The sequence below is a fragment of the Alosa pseudoharengus genome, unplaced genomic scaffold (assembly GCF_046254945.1).
Source record: "Alosa pseudoharengus isolate Yale_2024_CS ecotype anadromous, Long Island Sound unplaced genomic scaffold, YU_APseudo_1.1 YU_APseudo_1.1_scf_11, whole genome shotgun sequence".
NCBI classification, from domain to species: Eukaryota; Metazoa; Chordata; class Actinopteri; order Clupeiformes; family Clupeidae; genus Alosa; species Alosa pseudoharengus.
The window spans coordinates 33,262,676-33,288,789 of NW_027468576.1; the positions used below are offsets into that span (position 1 = coordinate 33,262,676).

Below are 26,114 nucleotides of genomic sequence, written 5' to 3' on the forward strand. Positions count from 1 at the left end.
CTTACAAATGAAAGTATTGCTGTTTGAGCTCTCTGGAATCTGTGTTGTGATGATGCGTCAACTTCATAAGTTTCATTGTGGAGAAGCATACCATACTTATTATTAGTCATCTATTATGTGCCCACTGCCCACAACATGTACACCAAAGGTCACACACATAATATTTTTCCCACACAGTTTCTGCAGCAGGTAGCTGACTATATCAGTCCTGCTCTGCAGCTACAGTAGATTAGAAAAATAGCTCCCTGACTTCAGATTATGTTCCTGACAAATTGGCTGTTGCACAACCTCTTGATGAAACTTAACTTGGATGCTTCACTACCCAGTAGTTACAAACGTCCATCTATTTGAAGTTGCTGAATGAAGCTATTACTGCTAAGCAGTTCAGTCTGGTTTCAAGCAGCATCACAGTACTCAGCCAGGAGTTAGGACATAGCTACTGTCATAATGATGTTAAACAGATGTCATAATGGTACCTTTGATTCCTATGCTGACAATGTTTACCTTAACTTGACTTTGCAGCTGAATGAGGTAGACTAGTTGGAAACTACACACACTACACACAGACACACACACACACACATACACACACACACACACACTCAATGGTGTTTTATGCCCCCAACGTCGTCTTCCAGGCAGCGCTGCCACCGTCAACTTAAAGGCACCTAATCCTAAACCTAACCCCAACCCTAACCTTAACCCATGCCTAACCATAGTGCCTTTCAGGCAGCGCTGCCTTGAAGACAACGTTGGGGGCATAAAACACCAAGAAAACACACACACACACACCGTCTTACCCAGTTCCTCCTCCATAGTACTTCCACTTGGTCCTGTGTCCTTGACTCCTAGCACCCTGTTGAAGAGAATGGAGAAGGCACTACCCCATATTCCTGCAGAGAGAAGCAACCAGCTTCAGAATGCCATCTAACCTGTCAAGTTTATTGTATTTTATTTACACAAAAAATATGACAGTAATTTGCCAGTTCATGTATTGCACATTATACTCATTAATGTATATGCGTGTGTGTATGTGTAATTATGAGAATGAGAATGTTTGAATACCCATTAGAAAATGTAACGGATTCTCCTCATACTTCTTGACTACAGTTCCCATGAAGAACTTGCTGCCGAAAAGGTCAGGTGTCATGAATGTTCCATATTTGGCCATGCCAATCTCATATGGACTAAACTCTACCCAATCTGTCAATGAACAAACAAGCACACGAGTAAAGCCCCAAACAATAGCACAGAGACACACAATAACACAATAGCAAACCTCCACACTAGCATACCTGAGGAGAACAAAATAAAATGGCATGGTAACCTGATAAACAAATGAGCAGTTTTCAACACACACACACACGTACACACACACACACACACACAGGTTTCATATACCTTGGTATATCCCAAGGCAGACTATTATTAGCCTGTGTGTGGGCAGTGTAAATAAGAGCTATTTTTCGCCCAATGAATGAGAGACAGGCAGCGGTATGTAAACACGACTTGCTTGACTCACTTACTCCCACCCCTTCAGTAGAAACATCCTGGGAGGCGTGTGGTGCCAACGTGTGAGATGAGGGAGATACCTGCGGGTGGACAGCCGGTCATGCCAGGCATATCTTCAGTCCCCTAGGAAACGCCATTAACTATTTCCATTCAAGGGAAGTACGAGCATGCTGTCATTTACAATGACACTCAAATCCAACCAGGGAGGTAGTCTCTTTGTTCCATTGCATATCTTCTGAGGAAATACTTCTTGTGTCGACAGTGGCGCAAATACACACACCCCATGACGCACTACTTCACAAACCCACTAAACCATGTTAAACATACCTTGTTTTATCTGTACCCTATTGAAATCACTGGATTACTGTTATAAATGCAAAGGCGGCAAGCAGAACCCTATTTCACAAAATGAACTAACCAAAATACACTTTTGTCTAAAATCTGCTATACTTGCTTATAGCCTATTGATATATTATGCAAGCAATAATTTGCAGTGCACATTTTTAGAAAACTATGTGCCAATAAAAAAACATACACTGCAACATACACACACACGCACACATACTAGTGTAAGTCTCCACGATATAGTGAATTTACACTACCAGTCTAGGTTTACGCTAAGGGTGTATTAATACTACACTAAGGTTTGGGGTCACTTAGAAATTTCCATTCCACTCCATTATAGACAGAATACCAGTCCATTATAGGCAGAATACCAGTTAAGATCAGTTGCATTGTTCTTTTAATCAGGGACGCAGTTTTCAGATTGTATAAAAGTGCATACCCAAAGTATTCACAGCGTGTCACTTTCTCCACATTATGTCATGTTACAGCCTTATTCCAAAATGGATACAATTCTACACATAAAACCCCATAATGACAACTTAAAAAAAGTTTGTTTGAATTTTTTTTTATTATTTAAATTATTCATTATTTATTAAAAAATAAAAAAAACGAAGAAATCACTTGTACATAAGTATCCTCGACCTTTGCATTCAGGTGCATTCTGTTTCCACTGATCATCCTTGAGATATTCCTACAGAGTCCACATGTGGTGAATTCAGTTGATTGGACATGATTTGCATGTCAGACCACAAAACAAGCGTGAAGTCGAAGGAATTGTCTGTAGACCTCCGAGACAGGATTGTCTCGAGGCAAAGATCTGGGGAACGGTACAGAAAAAATGTCTGCTGCTTTAAAGGTCCCAATGAGCACAGTGGCCTCCATCATCTGTAAATGGAAGAAGTTTGGAACCACCAGGACTCTTCCTAGAGCTGGCCGTCCCTCTAAACTGAGTGATCGGGGGAGAAGGGCTTTAGTTAGGGAGGTGACCAATAACCTGATGGTCACTCTGACAGAGCTCCAGGGTTCCTCTGTGGAGAGAGGAGAACCTTCCAGAAGGACGACCATCGCTGCAGCACTCCACCAATCCGGCCTGTATGGTAGAGTAGCCTGACGGAATTCCACTCCTTAGTAAAAGGCCCATGGCAGCCCACCTGGAGTTTGCCAAAAGGCACGTGAAAGACTCTCAGACCATGAGAAACAAAGATCAAACTCTTTAATGTGAATGCCAAGCGTTATGTTTGGAGGACACCAGGCACCGCTCATCACCTGGCCAATACCATCCCTACAGTGAAGCATGGTGGTGGCAGCATCATGCTGTGGGGATGTTTTTCAGAGGCAGGAACTGGGAGACTAGTCAGTATTGGGATTGAGGGAAAGATGAATGCAGCAATGTACAGAGACATCCTGGAAGAAAACCTGCTCCAGAGTGCTCTTGTCCTCAGACTGGGGCGACGGTTCATCTTTCAACAGGAAAACTAAGCACACAGCCAAGATATCGAAGGAGTGGCTTCAGGACAACTCTGTGAATATCCAAAAGTGGCCCAGACATGAATCCCATTGAACATCTCTGAAAATGGCTGTGCACCGACGCTCCCCATCCAACCTGATGGAGATCGAGAGGTTCTGTAAAGAGGAATGGGCGAAACTGGCCAAAGATAGGTGTGCCAAGCTTGTGGCTTCATATTCCAAAGGACTTGAGGCTGTAATTGCTGCCAAAGGTGCCACAGCAAAGTACTGAGCACAGGCTGTGAATATTTATGTACAGTACATATTATATTTTCGTTATTTATTTCTAATACATTTGCAAACATTTAAAAAAAAAATCATGTTGTCATTATGGGATATTGTGTGTAGAATTAAATATATTTTGGAATAAGGCTGTAACATAACAACATGTGGAAGTGCTGTGGATGCTTTCCATATGCACTGTATGTGCGCACATAATGTAATCTGAAAACTGCTGCCCTGATTTAAAAAAAAAAAAATGCAACTGATCTCAACTGGTATTCTGTCTGTAATTGAGTGGAATGGAAATTTTTAAGTGACCCCAAACTTTTGACCAGTAGTGTACCTGCGCAAATAAGCATGGTTAACGTTATCAAGAACGACATCATCAGACACCCTGGAGGAGTGTCTGTGTTTGTTTGGGCAACGTTCTCTGACAATCACTCTGAGCCTGACAACAATGGTCCTCCGATTAGCGTCCTCTTGAGAAGGATTAACAAAGGAAGGTGCCCTGAAGAGAAAGTGTCCTGATTCACAGCTTTGAAACAAATAATTCCACTCGTGTGTTATTGTCTCTGACATGATGGCATTTCTGTCTGACAGCCGGACGCTGGTGTGAAGGCAGGGGAGAAGGGAGATAAGTAGTGTTCAGGGAGAAGGGAGATAAGTAGTGTTCAGTAGTCTGGTGTGAAGGCAGGGGAGAAGGGAGATAAGTAGTGTTCAGTAGTCTGGTGTGAAGGCAGGGGAGAAGGGAGATAAGTAGTGTTCAGTAGTCTGGTGTGAAGGCAGGGGAGAAGGGAGATAAGTAGTGTTCAGTAGTCTGGTGTGAAGGCAGGGGAGAAGGGAGATAAGTAGCGTTCAGTAGTCTGGTGTGAAGGCAGGGGAGAAGGGAGATAATTATCGTTCAGCACGCTGGTGTGAAGGCAGGGGAGAAGGGAGATAAGTAGCGTTCAGTAGTCTGGTGTGAAGGCAGGGGAGAAGGGAGATAAGTAGCGTTCAGCACGCTGGTGTGAAGGCAGGGGAGAAGGGAGATAAGTAGCGTTCAGGACGCTGGATAAGTAGCGTTCAGGACGCTGGTGTGAAGGCAGGGGAGAAGGGAGATAAGTAGTGTTCAGAGTGAACATGCCTGTCACCTGTCAAGAGTGACTGACGGCAAGAGGCTAGGAGGCGGCCTACGCAGCATCATCTCACCTGACCCCTATGACCCCTATGTGCTGTTTCTTGTTTGAGGAGGAAAAGGACAGATTGTCCTTGTTGAAATTAGAGGTGTAAAGGTACACATATTGGTACCAAACCATTTAAGTACAGGATGTTAGGTTCAATGCAGATGTGTACCAAATGTACGGGATGCAACAGTCTTAAACAGTAATGAACAGTAGGCTTTTCTGCGTGTGGACCATGTTTCAAATTCGAGTTCCCACACAAACATAAGTGCCGGACCTTATGTTAGTTTAGTCAATTAAGAGACAAAACCTTTACAAGACAACCTTTACAAAATACTATTCCCGTTGTGCATCCGCAATATCGTCAGTGAATTTTAGGCTTGCAGTACTGTTGTATGGCATACTATGGCCTCTTCCCAAACACTGACTACTAATCGGAAAGATAATATAGACAAATAATGGTCATCTGTTTCCTCTCTCTCCTCAAAGGATGCAAATGGCTTTCAGGAGAACCACTGATTCCAAAGAAAGCTCACAACCCTCACACTATTGTGTGTCTCTGTATTTCCTATGCAAATAGAATGTGTATACAAAAATAGACACACACACACACACACACACACACACACACACCTGCAAACATGAGCTCGGACACGTCAGGTTTGACATGCAGGCAGGTGAAGAGGGGAAGGGGACACTGTGCTTCAGTCACCTTCTCCTGCAGCTCAGTCAACTTGGTGTCCATCCTCTGGAGAACAATCCACAGAGAGAGAGAGAGAGAGAGAGAAAGAGAGAGAGACATGTCAATTGTTATCATTACATATTAATTGCTAATTCTTTTGATGTAACTACTGCTTTGGCAACATTGGAACACTTACAGTCATATCAATAAAGCTCATTGAATTGAAAATTTAAATTGAGAGAGAGAGAGAGAGAAATTGTGAAAAAGTAAAAGACATGAGAAAAGATAAAACATTTAGACAATGAAGGGCACTAACAAACAAGTGTGGGGGGGTTGGGGGGTTGGTGGAGGAAAGTTGGAGCCTTGCGAGAGGACAAAGAGAGAGAACATTAGGCCCTGGTGCACTCATTCAGAACACTGCAGAACTCAGAGGAGTGGCGGCTAGGAACACAATACAGTGTAATAGGATGCCCTCCGCCATGGGCAACAGGGAGAGAACTCTACTGGGCCAAAGAGCAAGACAAGAAGCAGAGGCGCCTGAGAAAAACAAATAGCGATAACAGCGTAACGCTCAGGCTCGGGCTAGGAAAACACAATAAATGTCCAGTAAAGGCCACTCGCATAATGAGAACGAGAGAGAGAGAGAAAACAAAAGACAAAGAGAGAGAGAGACAGAGAGAGAAGAAAAAGAGAGAGTGTGTGTGTGTTTGCGTGCGCGTGCATGTGTGTACGGTAAACGTTAAATCATCAAACTCGTGTGTGCTCACTCACAGCGGGGATGAGCGTCTCGCCAATGAGCATGCCAAAGATGTCGGCGAAGGTGACCGGCTGGCCGTGAGCCTTCTTGGCCCAGAGCGCCTGGATGTAGTTGGTGACGTGCTGGGGCAGCAGCAGGCGCAGAGGGTTGCTGCTCACACTGCGCATCAGCTCCTGGTTGATCTGCCCCGGGCCCCTGCTGGGGAACTCCGGGTGAGAGTACAGCGTCGACATGTACCTGGCCACACAGAGAGAGAGAGAGAGAGAGAGAGAGAGAGAGAGAGAGAGAGGGAGAGAGAGAGAGAGAGAGAAAGAGAGAGAGAGAGAGAGAGAGAGAGGGAGAGAGAGAGAGAGAGAGAGGGAGAGAGAGAGAGAGAGAGGGAAAGAGAGAGAGAGAGAGGGCGCGAGGAGGAGGGGGATGATGAAGATGCACATCACAAACACAACAGACAGTGCAATACACATCAACAGACGGATAAGACAGAGAGGCAGGCAAACAGACAGAGAGAGATTCAGGGAGACAGGAGTTCACTCATTGGTTAGTTGGCTGGTTAATTGGTCGGGTGGTTAGCTGGTTTGTTGGCTGACTTACTGTACATATAAATAGCCAGATAGATAGATAGCCAGATAGATAGATATCCAGATAGACAGACAGACAGACAGACAGACAGACAGACAGACAGACAGACAGACAGACAGACAGATAGATAGATAGATAGATAGATAGATAGATAGATAGATAGATAGATAGATAAATGTATAAATGTAATGTAATGTAAAATAAATGTAATGTAATGAATGTAATGAATACATGTATTGTAACATATTAGAGACTGATTGATTAGCTCACAGACAGACAGTCAAGCTGAGAGACAAACAGCAGAGTGCAGACTGGCTCGTCTGATCTCCCTGCTGTGTGTGGGTAGTCTGGACTGAAGCCCAGGCCTAGTCTGATTATCCCTGGCTCACCATCCGCATACCACAACAGAACATTATTTCTCTAGGCAGCCAGCATGAGGGCACTGTTTTTTTAATCAACTTCCCTAAAAACACATGGCAATGGTCCATGCTTCACTGGGAATTGTGCTTAGAAGATTCTAGATCCATATCGTCAAAATGCCAACATCAACATATCATGAAACATAGATCCAGTGGTAAGTGTTAACGGGACAGGTTTAGTAGCTTTGTATCTGTTGCATATATAAGCAGTGTTTGCATATATAATGTAACTGAAGACATGTGCTGCTATGTAGAGTCATGAATTTAGGCAATCAATCAGTTTTTATTATGACTGCCGCTAGCAAAGCTTTTTTTTTTTCCCCGTCATCTACTTCCTGAATTTTTGGTCAACGATAACCGGGACACCGAACCACCGGGGCAAATTTGGTGGGTATGTAGCCCCACTAGACTTTTACGGAAAATTTTCGTTTGGTCCCCGGGGGCCACTCCCCCACCGCGCTGGGCCCCCCGAAACCCAAAAAATGCAGTTTTTCCTAAATACCTGAACCATGGCACCGAGGATGAAGACATTTTTATGGTATGTTGGTCTCAAGGGCCCACATCAACCTAGCCCATAATCACTCATTTGTGATTTGCACCCCCCCGGTAAAAAATGAAAATGCAATATCATTCTGCTTTAATCGCCCCTCTCTTCAGTTAAGATGTTCAGAACTGCACCAAATGTTATGTGTATGATTAACCTGACATTCTCTGGGGGTATGCCAAGTTTTGTAGAATTTCATCCATGGGGGGGTCTAAAAAAATTAAGTTATGTGTACATTTAGTGACTGTACACTCATTGGCCTGTAGATGGTGGTGCACACATATACACACGCACACACACACACAGGTACGCACATACCATCAGTATCGGCAATTTCAGTAGGATTAAAGGAAAACCAAATATTCATCATAATAATTTGGCTGCATTTCCAGTATTGGCGTCACTTAGTCGTTTGTCCACCAGATGGCGCATCGTTGCAGTGAGATGTAATTTTGTTGGAACTTGGAAGTTAATCTAAAGTGGGTTGGAAAGACACTACGCTTTCTACAAGGACAAGACTGTAGTTTCCTGCAGAGAACGTCTAATAAGGGTAGGATGATTTCTGCATGACATGTAATTCCCATTTCTTCTTGAAGCCGAAATAAATCTGTGAATGTTTATCGGACATGCTTGGTTTTTACTGCAGGTAGGCTACGTTAATCTTAAATTATATCAATGGCCTAGAGTAGGTAAAATAATGTTACAGTTAGCATTGGTTGAGTGATAGAGGCCAATTTGATTATTGATGTATTTGTAGAAAACCATAAATGCGGTTATAGGCTACCAAGAAAATTGATAACACAAAGTCCTTTTAGGCAAGTCCCTCCACTCGGCGGCCATATACCAACGTTTTATGGGCACTCATCGGGCACAGTCTTTGGGTCGAACTGCGCGTGCGCAAGGCTTCACGACACCAATCTTGCTCCAGCGGCGAGATCACAACACATGATTGGCACGATGTCTTCACAACACACCATATGATTGGCTCAATGTATTCACATCACACCACATGATTGGCTCAATGTATTCACATGTCAACGTTTTGCCGAGGAAGGGGTGGGATATGTGTAGACAACGGCCATTTTGGCATGACAAACTAGCCCCATGCATTTCTATGGAGTATTTTTTTGAGTGCTGTGTCTCCACATTAGAAAGTCTCTGGATAACAGCACTAATTGCATCTTTCGACTGTCCTCTCATTTGCTTATAACCATAACCTAGGCTACTAACAGGAGCTAAGTGAGTTAGCTACAACACGTTCGCTATGTGATGGTTTTCTAATGGAAAATATAGGCTACCTGAAAGATAACCTGATGATGCATCCTAAACACCGGGCTGGGACATTTAGCTCAAAGTCTCAAAAAGCATCTGAGTCAACGTTCATTCCCAAAAACCCATATAGGCTACTTCAATCCTCTACTTTCAAAGGTGATTCAAGTAAGGAAGAGCATGGCTCAAAGTAAAGTAACTAGGACTGAAACTACATAAATTCGTCAAAGTGAATAATTTGTGTCAACTCGCCGCAATGTAGATTTATTAACGCACCCAAATGTTTTAGAGCGCACGTTGAGAGATGTATCCAGGGCAAGGCTGTACCTACACATATTTGTTGCACGTGCTACAAAAATCATTCTTTGCGATGGATGATTTAGTACCAACGTTACACCGGTCCAATACATTATGGATGACATTGCTCCATTACAATTCAAGAAAGTTAAGGACAAACAGAAAGCACCATGGAGGCAAAATCCAGCAGTTAAACTTCTAAAAAGAGAGTGTAGGAAAACTGAAAGAAAATGGCGTAAATACAAACTTCAGATCCACTATGAAATCCATAAAGAGATGCTCCGCACATATAACTCTGAAATATGCAAAGCAAGACAGTCTTTCTTTTCTAACATTATCAATAGAAGTTCAAACTCGTATTCTATTTTCAACTGTTGATAAGTTAACAAATCCCCCCTCACAATTAGCGCCTGAACTTCTCTCAACTAATAAATGCAATGAGTTTTCATCTTTTTTTAAAGGTAAAATTGACAAAATCAGACTCAACATATCTGCTCAATTACAAATTCAACAACCTGAACTTCCAGCAACAAACAGAGGGAAACTAAACTTGATGTCAGAGTTCAGCTTGATAGACTACGAAACACTTGAAAAAACGGTACAGAATCTCAGCTCTTCCACATGTGTCTTAGACACTCTGCCTACCAATTTCTTCAAAACTGTTTTTCACCTCATAGCGGCGGATGTCCTTCAAATTGTAAATGTATCACTGCTGTCTGGCACTTTTCCTAAGTCACTGAAAACAGCTGTTGTAAAGCCACTTCTCAAGAAGAAAAACCTGGATGCCTCATTACCAATGCCAATTACAGGCCCATATCCAATCTACCTTTTATTGGCAAAATTATTCCTTATTCCTTATCTTTAATAAATTAACCACCTTCCTAACATCAAATGGGTATTTTGATTACTTTCAGTCTGGTTTTCGGGCAAATCACAGCACTGAAACAGCTCTCATTAAAGTTTCCAATGACACTGATTTTAGCCAGTTCATATCTACAAGAAAGGAGCTTCTTTGTTGCCATCGGAAACTGTACCTCAACACCAACGTCCTTGACCTGTGGTGTTCCCCAGGGGTCGATCTTGGGGCCACTATTATTCAACCTATATATGCTCCCACTTGGACAAATCATTCAAAATAATTTGATTTCATATTATAGCTATGCAGATTGCAAATTTACTTAGCTCTATCACCAAACGACTATGGTCCTCTTGAATCTATGTGTCAGTGTATAGAACAAATCAAGACCTGGATGTCTCAAAATTTACTTCAGCTGAACAAAGAAAAAACTGAAGTAATTATATTTGGTAAAAAGGACTTAGGGTTGCCACTCTCCTTGACACAAAAGGGTTGAAGGCAAAGGATACTGTTAAAAATCTTGGTGTATTAATTGACAGTGATCTAAATTTCAACAGCCACATGAAAGCGATAACTAAATCAGCTTTTTACCACCTCAAAAATATTGCCAAACTCAGAGGGCTGATGTCAAAACATGACTTAGAAAAACTCATTCATGCATTTATCTCCAGCAGGGTTGATTACTGCAATGAACTGTTCACAGGCCTTCCTAAAAAGACTATTAAACAGCTTCAGCTGATACAAAATGCAGCAGCTAGGATTCTAACAAAAACTAAAAGACCTGACCACATTACTCCAATTCTCAAGTCCTTGCACTGGCTTCCAGTAAGTCACAGAATTGACTTTAAAGCACTATTGCTTGTTTATAAATCAGTAAATGGAGCAGGACCTAAATACTTGTCAGACATGTTTCAGCAGTACACACCTTCTCGTCCTCTCAGGTCCCAGGTGAAAAACCTGCTAGTAAAACCTACAGTTAGAACTAAACATGGTGAAGCAGCTTTTAGCTGCTATGCGGCTCAGCTGTGGAACCAACTTTCGGATGACATCAAAAAGGCCCCAACTGTAGCCAGTTTTAAATCTAGACTTAAGACCAAACTGTGCCGAGTTACAAATTCTGAATCTGCCTTGATAATTATTCTACCTTGTCTTTTATTACTTTTTTTTACTACTTTTGCCTTTGTTTTTGCTTACTAATTATTATTTATTTTTAAATGATTTTACCTTGTGTTTTATGTTTTCTTTTTATTATGATATTTACCTTTAAACTATTCTTTGACTATATTGCCCTTCTATGCTTTTATTTGTTATTATTGTTTGGTTTTGTTTATGTAAAGCACATTGAATGACCACTGTGTATGAAATGCGCTATATAAATAAACTTGACTTGACTTGACAATACAGTTTTGCCTATGGCTATACCGTGAGACTGAGACGTTTTTTGTTTGTTTGAAGTGCGTGTTTAGGGTGTGAGAGGGGAGTCGATGTGCTTTAATTCCAGCTTGGTAGTAGTAGTCTATGCGATTAAAAAGCATGTGTGTGTGAAGTATCCAAACAATGATAACGCTTTCATTATGGCTGCTTTAGCCATAGACCTTGAGCTACTGTACAGTGGGTTGGGTTCCATTTAGAAGTGTCGCTTTCCGTGATTCACACAGCTGCGTGACATGTATTACTACTGATATGCAAAACTATTAACTTTTCGCCAAGAGGTGGCAGCTTAAGTCCGCTTGATACTGTAAGCCATTGGTTCCCAAAGGAGATTTTATTTGGGTCGCCAGCATAGCCTAGTGACAATTTATGTTGTGTAATAGGCCTAGCATAGGGCCTACCTTATATAGCTTATAGTTTGTTAACAGTCACGGTTTTGTCATAACTCCCTCTATGCATTTTTGCATTTAGAATATATCTGAAACCAGGGGCGAACACGTCGCAGGGGGGGGGGGTTGTGGTCCGGGGGGCGCCAGTGCGTGGATATCTCAATCGCAAAATTAAACAATATTTCTATCGGGCGCCTACAATGGACTAGGCTGGGTGAACCCAGCCTGATCTGCCGGCGATTCCTTTTCGATTTCTTAAAAGATTGAGCTTGGTCTGGCGAAAGCCAGACTAACCATGGACCTCATAGTTGCAAAATGCAAGGGAACATGAATCAGCATATTATTTGCACAAACAATAACGGACAGTAGCTCTTCAACTTGGCCTGTTAAAATGTGTATGAACAGTCTAGCAACGCATTTCATGAAGGCCCTTTTGGACATGTCAGTTATTTGCAGTTATTTTGCAGTTTCTTGATAGCTGTTGAAAACTGCATGGAACTGACAGGGATTGTTTTGTTTAATAATAAATAAATAAATACATTATGCTGCTACCTTCTGCTTTTCCCAAATACAATGTAGCCTACAGGTGTACCTTTCATCAGTACAGTTGCAATGGATTGACTGTGATGAACTGCCCTACTTGTGATTGTTTAGATATTTTAAAGGTTTTATAACAATGCTACAAATTTTTTGGCAAGTGCTACAAATCTATTCACCTTTGCAGCGCCAGTAGGCTACTTTGTGTGCGGCCCGCAAACATACATTCCAAACAAGCATACACAAAAGTTTCAAGAGTGGGGGATGGAGTAGAAGATGGAGACAAATTAATTTATATGATTTATTTTCGCCGAATGGATGTACAGGACTGAGCGGCGGTCATATTTTGTACCGCTATGCGGTACATCTAGTTTATATTGTGGTTTTTAATGCAAAAACTGTGATAAAAACTACAATAGTGTTGTGTAGCCAAGTGCAGTTTTGTCGTCCAAAAAGAGCATGTAATTGATTGAGAGGTGTTGTTGCATTACCCAACTGCACGAGGCTAAAAGTTCACTACACACGGAAAGCACAACAAATTCTCACATGTGGAAAAGGAGAGAAAGGACAGAGAGAGATAGAGAGAGAGGGAGAGAGGGAGAGTGAAAGTAAAAAGAGGAATAGTAACAGAGAGATGTAGAAAGAATCCCACAATTCTGGTTCATTCAGGTTCATGGGTGAGCTTGTCACTGAACTTGTCGTGCACGGCTACTGGGAGAAAGGTGACAGCATTAAGGAATGGCAAGAGGAAGCGTGAGAGGGGTGAAGTCGATGGCGGGAATCAGGAAGTCGGTGGTCGGGAAGTGAGAGGAAGTGAGAGGAGACAGACAGATAGACGGACGGAGCTCACCAGGTGGAGCCGGAGAGGCCGGCGATGTAGGTAGTGCAGTCGAGGACGCCGGACTCGTACAGGGCCTTCATCACCCCGGAGAAGCCCACCATGGCCCTGAAGCCCCCGCCCGAGCCCACCACAGCGATCACTGGCACCTGTGGGGAGCAATGGTCAGGTGTCACCATGGATTACACCATTGGGGCAACCGTGGCCTACTGGTTAGCGCTTCAGACTTGTAACCGGAGGGTTGCCGGTTCGAACCCCGACCAGTAGGCACGGCTGAAGTGCCCTTGAGCAAGGCACCTAACCCCTCACTGCTCCCCGAGTGCCGCTGTTGTTGCAGGCAGCTCACTGCGCCGGGATTAGTGTGTGCTTCACCTCACTGTGTGTTCACTGTGTGCTGAGTGTGTTTCACTAATTCACGGATTGGGATAAATGCAGAGACCAAATTTCCCTCACGGATCAAAAGAGTATATATACTTATACTTATACATATTTACCGCAAGCGCAGTCAGTTCCTCTATAACAAGGAGTGCTTATTGCATCATTTCCTGCTCAGAGAAAGAATGTCTGGACCATCTGTTGCCCTCGTTTTCAAACATCACAACTGAACCTAACTGGTCTCTCAAGTTTTGCAGAGCCTGTTGTTTGACCCACAGCTGTTACGGTCTAGCTCAAGTGGTCAAAGCATATGAAAGCATATGATGGGCAAGCTCATTTTAAAAGAATAAATCATTTTATTAAACTAAAAAACAAAACATAACAAAAGCAAGGGAACTGGGAAGCGTGTATGTTGGCCACGGATGTAAAGAGGACGAGATCAATCAAGAACTGCGGGTCTTGCATTCCAGGTGAGTGCAGTTGGTCAATCTCCCCTGTGCGGCCTAAAGCCCATGCACAGCCACAGAATAGACTAAAAGTGTGCAGTGGGTTGTAACACCAGCCTTCAGGATCTTCAACACACATTTCTGCTACAGTTGCACGTGCACCATTTCCCAAAGGAGGTTATGTTTTAGGTATGTTATGATTTTTGTGCGTTATGGCATTTGGCCATGACAGAGGTCATCAGCCTTATAGTTAGCTATCTATGTGATGATGAAGATATGCATTAAATGTATCTGAAGTTGGCTTCCTGAGACACTCATCTGGAGCCTGAAGTAAGTAACAGTCTGTTTCAAAACCACCCCCTACAGTAGCAGTTCTCGTCACTGCATCTGTCCTGAATTAAACCCCTGCTGACTCAAAAACGGAACTCTCATATGCCAGTAAATCGAGTTATCTGATTGTAGATAACTGTCGATGTGAAAGATAATAACGAGTGATAACAACTTCAGTGCTATTTTGATAAGACAATTAATGATCAGAGTTGAGATCAGGTACACGATAACAGGCTGTATTCAGCAGGAGCTCAAGCGTGTTGCTCTCAGATCACAGGCACCATTAGGCCACATGAAGAGTGGGTGTGTGTAACATCGATAATCTTGCCTCTGTGGTTTCCTGGCCTCAAACCAAAATATCCACAAGATATTTTATTTCTAAAATGCTGTATGCGTGTGTGTGCATGTGTATATGTGTGTGTGTGTGCATGTATATGTGTGTGTGTGTGTGTGTGTGTGCATGAGTTTCTATGAATGTGTGCATATGCATGTGTGTGTGTGTGTGTGTGTGTGTGTGTGTGTGCTTGTGCGTTTTGTGTGCATGTGTGAATGTCTGTGTGTGTGTGTCTGTGTGTGTGTGTGTGTGTGTCTGTGTGTGTGTGTGTGTGTGTGTGTGTGTGTGTGTCTGTGTGTGTGTGTGTGTGTGTGTCTGCGAATACCACAGAAAGAGGGGGAGGAGACTGAGGGTACTAGAGAGCACCGCATCTGTTTCTATCTTTACTGTCCACTCTCTCAATGTTCAACTGCTCTCATTGACTCAGCACTTCTCTCTCTCTCTCTCACACACACACACACTCTCAGCCCAACAGGAAGTGAGCAGGGCCTGCCAGATATGCAAAAGTTGAGGTCAGTCCGAGCGATGTCGCCCCCGGCATACCATCAGCACTCTTCATTTCAGCAATATTGCTGTCTCATTATCAGTCTCACACTCGAGGCAAGCCACGTTTTTTTGAGGCTAATGGCCTGCCGTAACGTGAGATAAAACGGCAACGTTGCACGGCGTGATGCAGAGTAGCGCAGCAGAGGAAGCCATTCCTGGACAGCCCTGGTGAGGTCCCCGCAACGCTGTTTAGCGGAGCTCCAAAAGGGGCGTTGTCTGTCTGCCATGTAGATCTGTCAGATACTGTAACTGTAGCGCTGCACTAATCAGCCATGTACTGTAGATTAGGGTGCATCAAGTGCCACTTTTTCCCTCAAAAACTCTTCTGTGGTGAATAATATTATGCCATTTGATGAATAAACACTAAATATGAAGTTTGGTGAAGATTGATAATGATCTAGGGGTACAATGCACCTTCATTTTGACAATATTTCATATTTAATGCCCGATTTTTGTTATTTTCCAATAATCTTCTTTACACTACATTTAAACGTAATAATGTCAATTAGTGACATATCTAGCTTCTGTTTACAAAAAATATATATTTTAATTCAATATATGTATGTCTAATATTTACATTTGTTGGTGAACATTGTACTTTTTCCCTAGCACATAATCCGTATTAAGCTCTAACTCCTTTCCTTAGAATCTCTAATTTATAAAAACTGCAGTTGGAATTAAATTTATGATAACATATCAACACAAACTAAACTATTTGGAACATAATTATACAGTCTTTAGTGTGTCAAACACCATTGCAGCAATTGCATCAGTACACTACCAATCTTCCAAAAGCTGCCATGTTCTTAGCAATGTTTCTTCCAGTCTCACCCTTGCCAACTTCCTGAAGTGGCATCACACTCAAAAGTTTTGTGCCATGTTCACCTGACACCAACACAGCACATAATTTCTCCATATGGTAAGGGTCCTCTAATGTGCCTACTAGTTTTCCATCCCAATGTAATGCCATGTTATTGGAAGGACTCCAGGATTCCTCAATGTCTTCTGAGATTTTTAAGCGTGCTTTTCGATTAAACCTGTCCAGGCTGGCATATGAGAGAGAAAACGTGTCCAATCTCCACATAAATTGTGATGATATTGATGATGATATTTTGCCCCTCTTCATAAGAGAAATTACATCATTATGGGCAGCAAAATCATGGGGCAAAGTTTTGGGTCTCCAGTTTTTCTTGCGGTGTGGTATAACTGAATGGAGCCTTGAAAGTCAGGATCAACTTGAAAAGTTTCTGGAACTGGAAAATGTTCGACCTCCTCAACAATATCACTGCTTACTATTTATTTTGGAGATTTTCTCAGCTCCTCCTTCTCCCTTCTCCTCCTTGTTATTCTGTCATATATTTCCTCTTATGTTTGCCTTGAGATAGCACATCTGCTCCTGACCAACATGCCTTCCTGTCTGTCTTCATGGACTCTAGAAAAGCCCTATCTTCTTCATCTCTGAACTTTTTTGCTTCATGGTGCCACAACTGGCTAGCCTGACGAGCCAGACCCACACTAAATTGTAGGGTCTGGGCACTCACCGTTCGCAGTGCTCAGTCCGAGGGGCGGGATAATCGGTTGTCTTTCAAATTCCCTCTGCATGCAATAGGACAGCGCTGAGTCCCATGCGTTTTCCCACCAGCGGAGCTACATGTAGTTGGCTAGTTCAAACTTTTGCCATCTTAAAACAAGCTTAACTCGTGTCACACTGTTGGCCAACAGCAACATCCATACTCTTTGTTTTCAAGTAGCAGGGAATTCAAGCCAAACTGTTGCAACTGCCATGGGCGTAGATTTAGGGTGGGACGCTCATGACTAGTCCTAACCAATATTTTAAGATGACAAAATTGTCCCCACCAATATTTTAGCGAACTCATTGACCTCTCCAGAATAAGTCCCGCCTCCGTAACTTCCGTATCCATCCAACTTCCGGGCGTGGATTGTCTATGAGAAATAACATGCCGTTTCGAAATATCATACCGGTAAAACATCTGTAGGTAGCGAAGTTGAAAAAGCTGGTGGGCAGATTGGCCTACACACTTCTGCCATCTAGTTTCCACTGGATTTTTTGATTGTCGGTGCCGTTTAAGTAGTATACTATAGACTATACTACTTAAACGGCACCGAAAATCAAAAAATCCAGTGGAAACTAGATGGCAGAAGTGTGTAGGCCAATCTGCCCAGCAGCTTTTTCTACTTTGTCACCTACAGAGTTTGACAGGTACGATCTTTCAAAACGCCATGTTATTTCCCATAGACAATCCACGCCCGGAAGTTGGATGGATACGGAAGTTAGGAGGCGGGATATATTCTGGAGAGGTCTATTTGTGCTGCTGATCATTCCGACAGCCAGCACGACAGTACAAGAAACGTCGTCATTTGATTGGCTGAAAAACCGAGGGGGAGGGGGAAGGGTTATCTTACACGCATGCTGCACACACATTGCTTGTAGTCAAGCGAGCAGGTGTGTCAACGACAACGGTAAGCTAAGTTACCAGGGCTGTCTGTCAATACATAGGCCTACCCCATGAAAGGCTAGAGTGAAACATTTTGATATTCCCTTTTCCCTTCAGCATACATACAAACCCCTTTTTGTGGTGTGTAGATCAGCTATGCCACCCAAGAAGAAGAAAGGGGACGGAAATACGAAGCTTTTTCATAAAGCAGAGTGTAAGTAAGCAAAATAACTAGCCACACAAGCTAGCAGTGGTAGTGACCAGGCTTTCAAATTATGCAGATTCTATTATGTGGAAAAATAGTATTAACTGGTGATAGCATATGTTACCCAGGATATTGTTAAAGATAAACCTAGCTTCTGTAATCTTTCAACCAAGGTCAGGAGTATTGATTAGGGGTGTGCAGCACGGTCGCATATACGTCGCGCTATCACAATAGATGCTATTACCAAGTCACTGAATGTTAATTAGCCTACCTTAAGTTAGAATCTTGGAAGTCACAATAAACATTGGATCTGGACATTTTTCGTTTCTATTCTGTTTATGTTATGAATTTCTGAGTGTAGCCTACACAATGCAGAGAAATAAAAGGGAGACCCAAATTCGTTTGAAGGACTGTCATTGCATTGTTATGACACATGCTGTAAAAACGTGTTGGCAATGTGAATAAGTTAACACTTTTGGTTATTCAAATATAATGAATCATTATTTGATGAATAATATTAAAATAACACTATCATATACAATATGGTAGGAGGGTTAAACTCGCTAGCCAAAGGATAGGCTACAAAATGAATGAACCACTTAGTATGCAGGAAAGACAGCATCAAATCACTACAGATGGATGGCAGGTTGAGGAAACAGCATCAGGGCTTCAGGTGAGGTTCTAATTATTAGCCTATGTCAAATTGTCAATTCAGTTGGAGTCAGCAGCATTGCTGTACAATATAATGAGAAGGAGTAGATTCACTTCTGATATTCTGTATTGCCAACAGTCTGAAATAACAAAGGAAATCGCCATTAAGGCACTGGTATCTTACAGCAAAAGAATTCCAATTACAGTTAAGCAAATACAAATATAATTTAGAGTCGCATAAATTCATAGACATATTCAATCCTAAACTATGGTGCATTTCCATACTCAGTAACATAAATAAAATACTATATAACTATATGACTATATGATATATATGACTATATAATCTGGGCAAATTTAAGATATGCTTAGCTTCTGTTATCTGAGAAACAAAATTGGCATCTAGTGGTCAAACATTTATTTACGTTTAAACAATTGTTTTCGTCTGCACATATTTCTCTCCAGTCGGAGATGCTAGTTTATCTTTAGAGTACTATAAATAATGAAAGAGGCTATTGTCTATTGACAGTCTGACTCTTGTCAGTAAAAGTTAACTCTTCAGCCGGGGGGGGATTGGATGTCCCCACCGAAGCTGAGACCAAACCTACGCCCTTGGCAACTGCCATCAATTATTATGTTAAGCCCGCCTAACGACTCTATACACGATTTGATTGGCCTGATAGAAGTTTAATTTTTCGAGCTCACAAGCCAACGGAGAGTTGCTAGACTAGCCCTGGAAGCAAATGTAATTTGCTGCCGCTAGGGTGCGTCTAGATTTCTAGGCTAACAACTGGCAAGTCTTTGACAGAAACTCTTGGTGTTCTTTAAATGGTTACTGGTTCCTCTACTCGCTTTTGGAATCTTTGACATTTCCTTGGCCTTATTACACAGATTCTTTAGAAAATGTAAACAGTTGTCATATTCCTTGATCAGTATATCTGTCTTTAGGTAAAATAGCAGTATTTGGTCATGCACATACTCTGCGGCTTCTTGGATGACTGATGATTGTTTACCTTTGCATTCAAATTTGATAAAGTTATACATACACTTTAGCACATCAACATTGAATGGAAGCTCCTCTCAAAATTAAAGTATCTTCAGTTGTATGGGAATCCCCAAGCCAAGGCACAATAGTTTTTGACTTGGTATTCATCTCAGCAACGGCACGTTAATGCTCACCTTTGTTGCTCGACTGCTTGTTTTAACTAAAACGTTGCCATAAATGATCCAATATTTTGTAGTTCATGACATGAAGAGTTTTATTATACCAACACTCTCTTAATAACATTTGGCAACCTAGCTCTGCACTTTTCAGCATGGACTCTGCATCTCCCATGACTACAAGGCTTGTACCAGCATGTAGTTAAATGGTGAAAATGCCCAAAATCCGCCTACAATCATGATAATTCAGTGCATTTGTGGTACCCCTAGACAAAGTTTAATCTTTCTAAGATTTCACAGATATACTCTGTGCATCAAATGGAATATCGAAAACCACTATAGAAATTGCAGAAAGGATTTGAGGGGCATTTGATGCACCCTAATGTAGATCTCTAATGCCGCCTCAGTCCTGTGAAAACTCCTTCATTCTAGCCAGCGTATGAACATCTTCCTGTTGAGGCGTAATCATTCTAGCTCTATCATTCTAGCTCTAATAAATCATTCTAGCTCTGTGGTGAACTCCATTGAGTTGGTGTGTGTGTGTGTGTACAGTATGTGTGTGTGTGTGCAAGTGTGTGTGTGTGTGTGTGTCTGTGTCTGTGTATGTGTATGTGTGTATGTATGTGTATGTGTATGTGTGTGTGTGTGTGTGTGTGTGTGTGTGTGTGTGTGTGTATGTGTGTGTGTGAGATGGCCGGGCTACCTCTTGCGGTGAGCTGGGCAGGTAGTGTGGTTTCTCCATGTTCAGCAGCTTCTTGATCCCCAGCATGACCTTCTCCCGGCGCGTCTGGCGGAACAGCTTCTCCTTATCGCACAGGGCGAGGCTGAAGCGCAGGTCCAGGTCAGAGCTGTGGAGGACAGGGGGAGCGAGACGGGCGGAGAAGATCAAAAAAAAAAACATTGAACATGACAAGACCTGTTCATGTTCAAGTGTCATAATTACTCAGAATTACTTTTAAATGCATTTCTGAGGAAAACCATCATCATCATCATTATCTACTTTCTCAACTTACTGATTGCAGTGACACACCTGATTCATACCAGGTAGACCATGACTCGTTTTCTGGCATATACTGAACACAATACCAGCCATTTAAAGTGCTACAGGTAAAGCTTGGATGTCAGGGGTGTGCTTCAGATTGGGACAAAGAAATTCTACGGAACAGTCATGCATTGTGTGTTCTGCGAAGACAAGCTCAGCTTGCCAATGTTCTTCTAGTCTAGTGTGTGCTGTTGTTAGTTGTGCAATAAAAAGGAAAGTGAGCTAAATATGACTAAATCACAAGTAAGTACCTCAGCTAAATTAGATAGATAGATAGACATTTTTTTCAGGGAGATCTAGTCTGGAACACCATAGTTCATAACCGTTTCCCTCAAACAAGAAAAATGTCAGGCCAATCAGCGACGAGAGGGGAAGACGAAACCGAAAGTTATTGTGACAAACAGTAGCAGCAGTAGCAACACATGCAACATATGCCTGACTGTTGATGCTGTTTATTGTCAGTTTGTAAAGTTTAGGCAAAGTAGGAAGTAACGTTAGGAATCTCTGATCAATGTGATTGAGTCTGGATTTTTCCAGGCTAGGTAACAATGTGCACATGCTTACCAGACTTCCAATGACATCTCCAAGTACACTTTGGTTGTCTGTCAATAAAAAAAAATTTAAAAAAATTCATGAATTGTATGACATCCACTTCCACATTATGTCCTGCAGCCTCTGTTCCTCTGATGCCAAACTCCTATCCATACACCTCAGGACCAATCACTTGGAGTGACGGAGCCTTCTCTATTGCTGCCCCACTTTGGAACTCCCTCCCCAAACACATTCAAGAATGCACCAACTTATCCATATTACAGTAAAACGCATCAGAACTGCTTTGTATGCATGTATAACATAATGTCGATGGATTCTGTGTTTTTTTCCCTAAATTACTGTAATTTCCTGTGTATAATCGTTTTATGCTAATAATTATCCAAAAGAGTGTTTTTACGGCACTCGTGAATTAACCCCAATAAATCAGAATCAGAAAAAAGAATGAAGAAATAAAAATAGCCTGCCCATATGTCATCACCTCATAGCTGAATACATTTTACAAAATCAAACCTTGGTTAATAGACAGGTAAATGATGGTATTGTTTTTATTCTATATGATTGATGATTGTTTAACCTGTTTTAACCTGCATGTAAAGTGACTCTGAGCATCTAGAAAAGTGCTCTATAATTAAACGGTATTATTATTAGTTGTATTAGTATTAGTAACAGTATTATTATTATCAATATTATCAGAAACTGCACGCAGAAATAATAAGTAATTACATGCATCATCATACTGTATAGACGCTGTAATAACTATATGAGTATAGCAATAGCCCATGGCATGGAAAAACATTATGCAGTGTGACAAATGCTATTCCTGGACGTCTTAGGCAAATGACAGAATACAGAATACACTTCTACAGACAGTTGGTGGATATACGCTATGAGTCGCTTACTCTAGTCACACATCCGTGACCATCGTGACTCACCTTGCCAATGGAAAAGGGCACAGTCTCCGTCTGTCCCACTTTGAGTTTGCCAATTTCGTACGTGACTGTGCCCAGAGTCTCATCCATCACGTAGTTGGCATCCATCAGGGTGATCTGGCAAAGAAGCATCGCCATTCATTTCACTTCACTTCAATTAATTCAACACTGAGTGCTGTTTTACACAGTGGTGTTTTAAAGCCTTAATCTCACTTTGACGCTATACTAATTTAGAAAATAAAGGCACTACACATTCAGGGGCATAACCAGGCGCGGATCAATGCATAGGCTAGATATGGCTGCAGCCAAGGGGCCCCACGTGTTCCAGCCTGCCAATTGAAATTGAAATTCATTCAAATTTACATAAGAGAATAAAACTTTAACTTCATTGGCCCAAAATGAATATTTAAAGTAGCAAGGCGCTGATTGGGTAAATATGGAGTTCACGGTCGAATTAGGTTTAATAAAATGCATCATTTATAGGCCTAGGCTACAGTTCTGTTAGACTCCTTTAGAAAATGTTAGAAAGAAAATATGAGAGCGGGGCTCAAAAGTGAAAGGCTCTAGTGTAAGATCTAAAGAACAGCGAGACCAACATATCCTGCAAATAAAGGCTGCTGCCACGTTTGAGTAGCCTAAACCACATGAGAAACACATAGAGAACTGTCACGCAAGGGATGCTAACAATGCCCATAAACCACATAATCGCAATATCGTCTTATTCTAAACAAAGTCAATAGTCGGAACATTAATGTCCATGTAAACGTAGTGTCACAGTTGATGGAGACAACTTTAAAACTCTGAGAACACTAGCCATATGTCGACGACAGCGGCAATGCTCATGCACCACATTCAGCTAGGAAGAGCACCGCGACTTTGCCACGCTGCTCTTTTTCAAAACTGGGATTCGTTACCAATAGAGATCCAATGAGCCAACGCAGATTGAAACAACTGTCTCTGATGTCCTGCGCGAATTGGATTAGACCAAACAATGAAGAAAAACTTCTAAAGGTAGGAATATGTTGGCAAGTTCATAACTGGCATTAGGCTATTGCATTTGTTGTCAATTAAGGTGTAGCACATACTGTAGTAGGCTATGGTTTTTGTTTTGTGTTGGTTGTTGCCGTAAGGAAGTTGTCAGCAAGGATGTCATGTCCAGTATTTTGCTGCATTTTAAGGATGCTGTCTGATGTGAGTAGGTCAGTTGTTGCTGTAAGGACGTTGTCTTATGTGTGAGTTGGTGGTTTAATTGCTGCTCAGTAAGGACGCTGCTGGTGTGAGTAGGCCTGTTTGGCGTTCAGCTGTTGCTGTACCAACGTTGCGGTGATGATGTATGAGTAGGCCTATCTGGTGGTTCAATTGTAGGCCTATGTTACCTATGCCCCACAGAAAATGTAGCCTAGGGGCCCATGACCACCTTAATCCGCCCCTGGACATAACCTGTCATCAATGTCATCACTTTGTGTTGTTGTTCACTCACATCAATTATATTTGGTTGAATTAAGGTCTATTTGTTTTTCTTTCAGTTCTTTCAGTTCAGTTATACTGCATTCAGGAAATGTAAACTCAATAATGTGTTCTTTAACTCATTTGTTATTTGCATGGTACCACTGCCACAGTACTCTTAAAATAAATACGTTTTACTTATATAGCGCCTTTCTTAGACTCAAGGTCGCTTTACAAAGTGAACACAAGCAGAGCACACACACAGAGCAAGACAACACATGACACACACACAAAAATGTGACGAGTCTATTCAGTGGCGGGAGAGGACAAGTGTTTCTGAAACAGAAAGGTCTTGAGATGAGGTTAGAGAGTCTGATGCGGGGGAGATTCTGGTTAGAGAGGAGATTTTGGAGAGGAGGAGATTCTGGTTAGAGGATCTTGAGCGAGAAGGTCACTGAGGTAAGGAGGACCAAGGTCATGGAGGGCTTTGAAAGTGAGAAGTAGAATTTTGAATTTGGCTAGTAATTTCAAATGCAGGTGTCACCTGCACTAGTTAAAATAACACTGTAACTAGCTGTAGGGAAACACAATAAGCACCCTTACAATTAAATAAAACAACAAGAACAATTACCTATCATCTCTAGAACTCAGCAGGAAGAACAAAGAGGACTACTTGTATGGGGGGGGGGGGTGCACTTCATGTGAATGTATCACATTCTTATTGGGGAAGGAATGTGGACACCTTTGCTAACAGGGTTATTCATCTGAAAATTTAAATAATACATGAAATCCACCAGTATTCTTCAGGCGTAAAAAAAAAAAACAGCTGTAAAACAGATGGCAGGAGTTGTACTCCTGTGCAATCATTCTTGTGACTTCCCATCTATGGGTTTACTAATGTGTCTGTCTACTCACCTTCAGAGTGTTCTCCTGGTTGGGGTCCAGGATGAAGGTAAACGTCTCGTTCCATTTTGGGTTGATGTTGTTGTCTATGTGTCGGGTTCTCTTCCTGCTCTCCGGAGCTGTGGGGATGAACAGCTCCACGTAGGGGTCTGGGGTGTCCACTGTAAGTGACCCACACACACACACACACACACACACACACACACACACACACACACACCACAAGAGTCAGGCCAAAGGGCTAATACAGTAGCAGACTATTACATAAGGACAAAAGCTCAGTCTGTAGCAACTGCTGAAACTGTCCCTGCTGTCCCTGGAATTTGTTGACATTTCAGTTGTTTGGATTTGAAACACTCCACACACACACACACGCACGCACGCACGCACGCACACACACACACACATGCACACATGCACACACACACACACACACACACACACACACACACACACAAACAAATTATGAATACCAACTCACAGAGGTCACCAAGAGCTCCTTTGGTGACATTCTCAGCCCGCAACACCGTGACTTTGTACTTGTGGGAGTACTGCTGCTCCACCTGCAACAACAAGTGAGAGCTTGTAACTGTAAGATTCTAACAACATGATAAAACAGACAAAGATTCATGGAACAAGTCCAGGTTTTAGATTTGACGGGATGAGCTAACGAATAGAAGTACATTTGGCAAGGTCTCTGGACTTGAAACACAAGTGATCAAGCATTGATCAGCTATTTTAAATCAGACCAGATTTAGTGAACATTCGGATGAGCAATGAAGCTTAAAAAAGCTTTTAGAATTCACAGCTACTGCATACCCGTTATAGTTCAAAGCAAAGTTCTCACAAAGTTACCATAGCATATGGCTCCAGATGAACTGAAGTTGCCATTCAGACAATCAATAAAAGCACAAGGGAGACTCTCTCTCTCAACACTGACAAAGGACAAACCAGGAAGAGGAAATGTATGAAGCAGCAAGGCAATGCTGGACGTGGAATAGACGCTGGGCTGAGAACATGACAGTCATCACAGACGGTTGCTGGGTGTGGATGACGACTATACACACTTACAGAACTCTTCTGTCTTTTCTAAAGGTAAACATCAAGGTTACTTGGAAAAATGTGAATGTTTATCTTCCTGGAACATAAAATCCAGAAACTTCCAGACACTGAATAAGAATAGTATTGTATTTACAGTAGTGATAAAAAATCCCAGATGACTCACAGATCACAGACTCACACTTGTAGGTTATAGGCTTGTAGGTATTCTCAGGAAAGCTATCCTAAAACCGCGGATAGGGCGGATGACGTGAAGAAATATAATTAGGGCCCGAGCACCGAAGGGCGCAAGGCCCTATTGTTTTTGTAAGGATTATTATTATTATTATTATTATT

The 26,114-nt window shown here is 42.1% G+C and overlaps 1 protein-coding gene across 3 annotated transcripts in view; it reads right to left on the reverse strand.

Moving 5' to 3' along the window:
* pla2g4ab (phospholipase A2, group IVAb (cytosolic, calcium-dependent)) overlaps positions 1-26,114 on the reverse strand; it is a 46,417-nt gene that overhangs the window by 12,612 nt on the left and 7,691 nt on the right. For 2 of the 3 annotated variants that reach the window (XM_076278927.1, XM_076278928.1), the window contains 10 exons: positions 25,201-25,282; positions 24,732-24,880; positions 22,374-22,487; positions 21,454-21,491; positions 20,551-20,695; positions 13,356-13,492; positions 6,199-6,421; positions 5,379-5,493; positions 1,066-1,203; positions 801-893 (listed from right to left, as the gene is read on the reverse strand). In XM_076278927.1, coding sequence (XP_076135042.1) covers positions 801-893; positions 1,066-1,203; positions 5,379-5,493; positions 6,199-6,421; positions 13,356-13,492; positions 20,551-20,695; positions 21,454-21,491; positions 22,374-22,487; positions 24,732-24,880; positions 25,201-25,282 — 1,234 coding nt within the window. Of the gene's footprint in view, positions 1-800; positions 894-1,065; positions 1,204-5,378; positions 5,494-6,198; positions 6,422-13,355; positions 13,493-20,550; positions 20,696-21,453; positions 21,492-22,373; positions 22,488-24,731; positions 24,881-25,200; positions 25,283-25,574; positions 25,907-26,114 lie in introns of those variants that run through there. The other variant, XM_076278926.1, reaches the window with a different exon arrangement.